Source organism: Empidonax traillii, unplaced genomic scaffold (assembly GCF_003031625.1).
Source record: "Empidonax traillii isolate 1590-97213 ecotype Southwest subspecies unplaced genomic scaffold, ASM303162v1 scaffold1763:size117533, whole genome shotgun sequence".
NCBI classification, from domain to species: Eukaryota; Metazoa; Chordata; class Aves; order Passeriformes; family Tyrannidae; genus Empidonax; species Empidonax traillii.
This window is the reverse complement of record NW_020956956.1, coordinates 96,715-104,457: the sequence shown is the minus strand read 5'-3', so window position 1 is coordinate 104,457 and position 7,743 is coordinate 96,715. Positions and strand designations below refer to the sequence as shown.

Genomic DNA, 7,743 nt, shown 5'->3' with positions numbered 1-7,743 from the left:
TGTGCCTTCAGAAGGATGGAGAAAAGTGTTGGTCTTCAAAGTACCTTTACCTTTTCACAAGTACCGTGTGTCACCTCTTTGCCACTCTCTCCTGACTCCTTCACACTCTGGAAAATCTCTCTTACAGCTTCAAGGTCCATGTCTTTATTACTCCCTGGATGATCCCTACAGCCACCACCTCAGCATAGAGTACAACTGCCTGCATGACCCCCACCTGCGGGAGTACCACCATCGCAAGGACGTCCTGAAGCTGCTGAGGAGACGGGGCCTTGTCACCCGTGATAACAAGGTCAGTTTGGATGTTGGGCTGACCAAAACCAGCCCTCTCCAAGCGGGTTGCTGAGGAGGCAGCGGGGGCGAGGCTGGAGCCGGGGCGAGGAGCATCGCTCAGCCCTGCTGGGGAAATCAGGGGCTCTGACACCGGGGCAAGGGGGGCAATGGGGAGCAGAGGAGCAGCTCCCCTCCCGCTGGGCTGGGGCTGGCTCGGGGAGGGCAGTTCTGCTGTGGCTTGACAGTGCCTGGGGGGTTCTGCCCTCATCCCTCCACAGGTGATTTGCACTCTGAAGGAGTTCAATCAGTACAGGGACTATGTGACCAGGCTCAAGCTGCAAGCAGAGGAGATGTTGGGACGGCGAGATGTGTTTTCATGGGCAGAGGAACAACTAACTGCAGCAGAAGCCCAGAAGCTCCAATATCTGGCACATATTGTTGTGCACAAAGTGTTTGGGAAGCTGAAGGTTCCTCAGGATCAGCATATCACCTTTTTAAGGAGGGCTGCCCGGGGGATCAGAGGACAGCCTGCTCACAGATGCAGGAGACCAGGGCCTTTAGAGAAACCTCTAGATCGCCACCAGAAAATAGAAGTGATGGCCCAAGAGCTTGTAGCAATGGTGTTGGACAACTTGGGGGACCATCTGGAATCCAGAACTGCTCAGGCAGGGGCAGCAGCCAGGCCTGTTGATGGAGGAACCACCCGAGCAGAAAGATTGAAGGAAGCTTTAGACAGAGAACGTTTACACACTTGCCTTGACAAACTCACCCAAGAAGTTGTTAAAAGTGCTCGCTTCTTCTTGAAATCCTACATAGCTCGTTGGTTAGGACAAGGCTATGGGTACACTGAAATCCTGGAACTTCACAAGGAAAAGGTCTCCAAGAGGAAGCTCCAGTCAGGAGAACCCGCAGCGTCTGAACAGCAGAGGCTGGAAGCAAGCAAAGGAGCAAAGCTGCACCCCTTAGAACCACAGGACCAAGCAGAAGGGACTGGCTATGACAAAACCTTGGAGGCTGACATTCTTGCAACAGTGGAGGAGAACTTGGAGAGAGAAATTAATGCAACAGGCTTAGCCAACAATTTGGATATAAGGACCATGGCAAATCGGATTGTTCAGTCTTTATTGGAGCGACTTGGTCAACCTGGGACTGCACCAAAGCCCGAAGGGAATTTCCAAGGGTCTGCCACAAAGCCACCCACACCCCAAGGTGGAAAGGAGGGCGGTGCTGCTGAGGACACCCTCCCATCCCTGGACCCAGAGTGTCCCCTCCAGCCCGTCCCTCCAGTGGGGCCGAAGCCCCCTGCCCAGGCCGGGGCTCGGCGCAGATCTGGGCACTCACAGCCCGTCTGAGCAGAGCCAGGTGTGTGGCAGGATTGGTGAAGAGCCCCCGGACAGCACACACAGACCCACACCCTTGTTTTGCCAATAAAGAGTTTTACTGCCAAGAGCTTGTTTGTGCTTCCCTCGAGGCAGACTGGACTGTGTATGGGGGGTTTCTGTGTGTGTGGGTGTCCCATCTTTCCTTTCTACAGTGTCCATCTGTTCCCTTCTACAGCCTCAGTCACGCTGAGACACAACTTCACAGGGCATCTGAGGGTGGGAGGTGAGGAGTACCTGCATTTTTGTCTCATATAACAAGCTTTGCTGCTGCCTTTTTGAGGCAGCCTGCCTTTCACCTTGTGTGAGGGACAGTGATGGTCTTTGCCTTCTGATCCTTTTTCCAGGGTCCTTTCTCAGAGCGAGCTCCCCCAGAAGCTCTGCTCACAGACCTGCTCTCGCTGGACAGGGGTCACTCTGGATTCTGTTCTGGGTTTTTCTCTTTTTTTCCACGCCCTGTCCTGGATGGGAACGGCAAACCCACAGTCCCTTTGGGGCAGGATATCACAACTGCTCAGCAGTGGGGGGTCTGTGAGCATGGGGGGTTAAACTGGCTGGAAGGCGGGATGGCAGAGCAGGACCCCCGTCAAGGGCGTGTCCTTTCGCTGTGAGATGAGATGAGATGAGATGAGATGAGATGAGATGCGATGAGATGAGATGAGATGAGATGAGATGAGATGAGATGAGATGAGATGAGATGAGATGAGATGAGATGAGATGAGATGAGATGAGATGAGGAGCAGCTGGAGGGTTCCGGGAGGCAGCGGAGGGGCCGGGACTCTCTGCAGGCGCTGCTCTCCCCGCTCCTGTCTGTGGCTGCAGCCTCAGAACCCTCCGGGGACGCGAGTCTCACATTCCCTCAGTCAGTGTGGATAAATATCCAAAGGGCAGTGCCGAGAAGATGGAGCCAGGCTGTTCTTGGTGGTGAAAACCCCTAGGACATGAGGCCACAGGCAGAAACTGATGCCCACGGAGTTCCTCCTGAACTTTGCTGTGCAGTGACCGAGCACTGGAACAGAGACCGGAGAGGGTGTGGAGCCTCCTCACTGGAGATATTCTGGAACTGTCTGGATGCAATCCTGGCCATGCGCTCTGGGACAACCCTGGTGGATCAGGGAGGTGGGACCAGATGCCCCACTGTGGTCCCTTCCAACCGGACCCCTTGTGGGATTCTGTGGGAGCTCAGCCATGCCCAGCCCCTCAGCCCAGCCCGGGGAGCAGCAGGACTGGTGTGTGAGCCCAGCTCTTCCCTGAAGGCATTACAGGGAAGATGTCACCAAGCAAGTGGAGTCAGGCCCAGTAAATAGTCATTCACCAAGTTTGTACAGTTTTGTTGCACCCTCGCTGCTTTCAGGCAGTTTGATGTGTTTGGTTCTAAGAACAGACTCAGCTGTACGAGCAGGTTGCTGTTGGTCAAGTTCTCTTGCTCCTGTCTTCAAAGCCACCTTTACATTGGAGCTATTTCGTATAAAACATTCCCTGCACTCTTTAAATTGGAGCAGAATAATATTTGTATCCATGAAACTGAGCAAGACCTGTTGGCCACACTTGAGTAAAACAGCAGACTGTGAAGTCTACAAGGAGTAAAACTCTGAATATCTTTAATATCAAACTGATAAATTGTTTCAATATTGAGGTAATAGAAGGAAACATATTTGACCAGCCATTCCACCTATCTATCCCTTTCGGGTCATGTCTTATGTTCTGTACTGAAGCTCTGAAGTTTTTTTAAATTTGGCTTCTATTGGTTTATGTGTGAGACTGAAACAATAAAGTCCTTCCAAATCTTCACACCTGAAGTAACAAGCAGTCTCCAGCTGCTCTGTTTTCCAAGGCTTCTTCCCTATTCAAGTGCTGTCCCTCTTGGGGCAGTGCAATCCAAGTATGGATGGCAGCCAGAGGTTTTCCAGTGTCCAGGCCACCTGTGTCAGCTGGAGGCTGGCACCTTTTGCTCGTGCAAGGGCTCCCACAATATGAGGCTCAGTGCTACTGCTTCCCCTTTGCTCAGCACCTTCACAGGGAAAAGGACAAAAGGCTTTCACTGAATTATTTACTACACAGTAAAGCTATTAGGATAGCGCACTTCTTATTAAATGAATTATATCAGAGCTGTCTCATCAAGCAGAGGTGGATGTTTCTCACCCAAGGTGTCCACAGTGTGTGTGTATACATATTGGTAAATACATTGAGCAACATCACTCTCCTATGATTTGTCATTTACCTTAACTCACTTGACTTAAAAGGTGTTAGTTCTTATATTAAAATGTTAAAACTCAGCAATATCTACTAAATAAAACATAGCATCTGGTTCTGGCAAAATGAACACGCATTTTTTACTTCAACCTTTGTATTTCTGGAAAAATCAGTTTTCTCAATTGCTGGGTTAGGGACTGCACTCTTACATACACTGCAGTTACTAACACAAAACAACTCCCAGCTGGGATCAATATCCCAAAATGCAGGATGTAGAATTAGGTTGAAAAAGCCTGTGGCAGTTGGGGACCACCCAAGAAAGTTTACTCCCCAGTGATGTTCTCCATCTCTCCTCACTCGTTCTAGGGCATGATGTGTCTTTTGCATATTTTGATGGACACTGATCTGTGTCCTCTGACTTTTCTTCTTCAGCTATTGTAGCAGCCTGTGCAGGGCAGGACATTCCAGCAGTTTTTTGACCAAGATAATGTCCCTTTCAGTCGGTGTTGGAGACAAACTGTTGGGTAACATGAAGTTGCCATGTGTGTTCTGTAACACAGTTTCTCCTAAGCAATAATTAAAATCACATCCTGCTATGGGAGTAAAGATACAAATCCATAGTTTTGAGAGTTTTGAGGTTGGAAAGCTGGATGTGTTCTCTGCTGTTGTCACAGGGGGTTGGAAACAAGCACATCCTTGTCCTGTGTATAATCGACCATGACTGGCTGGCTCACCTTCAGACTGTCCTGAAAGCCATCCATTTTATTATTTGGACCTGATTTGAGAGACATGGAGCTCAAGAAAGCCATAGATACAGGCCTGCCCATCGACCCCTATCATTGTTTATCTGATTTGGAGGGTTTAACAGACCATTCACATGCTCCACCATCACATTTCCCTGGGGACAGCAGGGTGTGTGCAAAACCCCTCCCTCCTGGCCCAGTCCTGTACCAGGACACTGGTGATGTGTGACCTGTTATCACTTTGTGTATGATCTGGAACAGCAATACTAGAGAGTGGATTTCAAAACCCAGAAACAGCAGCTTGAGAACCGGTGGGTTTTGGCAGCCAGGTAGACCCCTTGGGTCAGTACAGGCTGACATCTGCTCAGGGTGCTCAGAGACCTGTGGGAGGCCACCTGTGTGGGACCAGGGCCCCAGTGGGCTTCAAATGGAAAGGTGTAAAGGTTGCCCCTAGAAACGGGCCTCACTGCTGGTTGCCATGGCAGCATCCCTGGAAACGGGCCCTAACGAGGCTGCCATCATACAGTGGTGAGTTTTGTGATGGCTGCCATCACACAGGGGGGTTGGAGGGAGATGATCATTAAGGTCCTTTCAAACTCAAACCATTCTGTGGCTCTGTGGGTTCCTATAACTCCTCCCCATTTCCCACAGCCCCTGTGGGTTCCTACAGCTCCTCCCCAGCCCCACATGACCTCTCCCCTCGCCCTTTTGGATTCCTACAGGCCCTTCTTCCCCTCCCCAAGCCCCTGTGGTTCCCTTCCTCAGATTTTATGGGTTCCCTTCCCCACCCTCTGAGTGTTCCTGTAGCTCCTTCCCCAGCAGCCCTGGTTTGGAGGTGATGCTGTGTGGGACTGTGTCCTTGCAGCAGTCCAGGCAGGTGACGTGGGTCGGTCCCCCCTTGTCAACCGTTGCAGTTGCTCTGTCATTAGAGGCCACCAGTGGTCAGGAACAATTTTCTGGTGGGGCTATGCTGGCTGTCTCAGGTCACCTCCCTGTCTGGCTTGTGCCTTAACATCGCTTCCATGAGGATCTGCTCCACAACCTCCCCGGGCACAGAGGGTGAGGCTCTCCCATCTGTAGCCCCCCCATCTTCCATTCTCCTCTCTTTAAAAAGAGGAGCAGTATTTCCCTAGTTCCACTCCCCAGGGACTTTGCTAGAGTTTTCAAATAGGATAGAGAGGGGCTTGGCAGCCCCATCATCCCATTCCCTCAGGATCCTGGCAGGCATCTCATCAGGCCCCCCAGACTTGTGCCCACTCAGTTCCATCAGGTGATCTCGAACATGCTCTCCTCTCCCCCACCTTGAGGTTCAAGGACTTGGGAGATGTCTTTATATTTTATTTTATTTTACTTATGGAACTGTCCTTTTCTCAACCCGTGAGGTTTAGTTATATTTTCCAAACCTCCCGCCCACCAGGGGAGAAGAGAGGAAGGTGGGGGGGGTGTGAGCAAGCAGCTGTGTGGTATCTGATTGCCAGCTGGGGTTAAACCACACTGGTGGAGGCCACAGGGCTGCACATTTTGCTTCCCATGTGCACTGTCTTCAAGGTTCCACCACTTCCAGGATCTCTCCTCTTACTCTTTCTCAGGCCATTCTTTGCTGATCTTCTTTCCTCTGCTCTGCCCTCAGTTCCTGGTGAGTTGTAAATAGAGGTGAGTAACACAGGAATCTGTCAGTCACCTCCCAGCATCACCACAGCCCCAGTGCAGCTTCACCCAAGGCTGTTCCACAGCATCACTGTGTGGCCTAAAGATGAACAGACGAGGACCAGGACACACCTAGAGCTCTGTGCTGAGGCAGATGGCACCAAAGGGGACTGACAGTGCCCTCTGAAACCCTCCTGCTCATCTCCAGGCCTTCCCCCCCTCCTCTGGGAAATGACCCAATGCATTTGTATCTTCGCTTGCTGATGCTCTGCCCTTGTCCCAGGCTCATCTGAGTTCCACTGCCCCCACAGAAACCTCAGCTTCCTCGTCCCCTGATGGTTCCATCATTTGGCATCAGTCCTCAGCTGTGCCACGCAACCTGCGTGGCTCAGCCCTGGGTCAGCCTGGCTGGTTTGGCCAGGTCTGGTCCATCCTTTCAGCCAGGCTGGCACTTGGGACCTCATCCACTGATGGAGCAGTGACCAAAGCAATGCCCAGAGGCATCAGCCCATGAAAAGCCCAGGCAGGCCCTTGTGCCCAAGCAGTTTCTTGCAGCACTTCCTGAAGGTTGTGAGCGAAAGGACAGCAGAGAGGGAGGACAAGGCAAGGGCCCAGTTTCATCTCCCACACAGGAAGGAGGGGGCAAGACAACAGCATTTTCCTTCAGAGACCTTTGAGAACCCCCAGATATTAGAAGCCAGGCCCATGCAGACTCCAGTGACACAACAGGGTAGGAATGAGCGGGGCTGTCGGATGCTCCTGGGGACAGACTCCAGTTGTCATTCACCTTTATTTACAACTCACTGAGAACTAAGGGCAGAGCAGAGGAAAGAACAGCAAAGAACAGCCTGAAAAAGAGTAAGAGGAGAGATCCAGGGAGGGTTTGAATCTTGAAGACAGTATCACAGGAGAAGCAAAAAGTGCAGCCCAGCTGAGAAGGAGTTGGGGGTGCTGGTGGGTGAGAGGCTGGACGTGTCCCAGCCGTGTGTGTTGGCACCCAGAAACCCTCTGTGTGCTGGGCTGATCCCACAGCGTGCGCAGCAGGTGAGGGGGGATTCTGCCCCTCTGTCCCACTCAGGAATCCCCAGCACAAGAAAGACACGGAGCTGTTGAAGCACATCTGCTACTCCTTTACCACCTCCCACAGGGAGAGGCCTCACCTGGGCTGCTGGCTCACCTGCAGCTGCCCATCCCACCCGGAGGAGGATGGGAGAGGACCTTTCTGCAAGGACTGGAGTTTAAACACCATGAGGCTGGTGCTTAATGAGGGGTAACCTTTATGGCTGCTCCACCTGCCAGGACCAGTGTGCCCAGGGGGCCAAGAGGGCCAAGGGCTCCTGGCCTGGCTCAGGAACAGTGTGGCAGCAGGAGCAGGGAGGTGATTCCTGCCCTGCACTCAGCGCTGGGGAGGCCACCCCTGGAGTGCTGTGTCCAGCTCTGGGCCCTCAGCTCAGGAAGGACATGGAGGGGCTGGAGCAGGGGCAGAGAAGAGCAACGAGGCTGGGGAAGGG

At 52.4% G+C, this 7,743-nt stretch overlaps 1 protein-coding gene across 4 annotated transcripts in view; it reads left to right on the top strand.

The window, feature by feature from the left end:
* LOC114070958 overlaps positions 1 to 1,712 on the top strand; it is a 12,653-nt gene extending 10,941 nt beyond the window's left edge. For 3 of the 4 annotated variants that reach the window (XM_027908591.1, XM_027908590.1, XM_027908592.1), the window contains 2 exons: positions 128 to 289; positions 549 to 1,712. In XM_027908591.1, the coding sequence (XP_027764392.1) occupies positions 128 to 289; positions 549 to 1,622 (1,236 nt within the window). In that variant the 3' untranslated portion in view covers positions 1,623 to 1,712. The remainder of the gene's footprint in view (positions 1 to 127; positions 290 to 548) is intronic. The other variant, XM_027908589.1, reaches the window with a different exon arrangement.
* Positions 1,713 to 7,743: the final 6,031 nt, after the last annotated feature.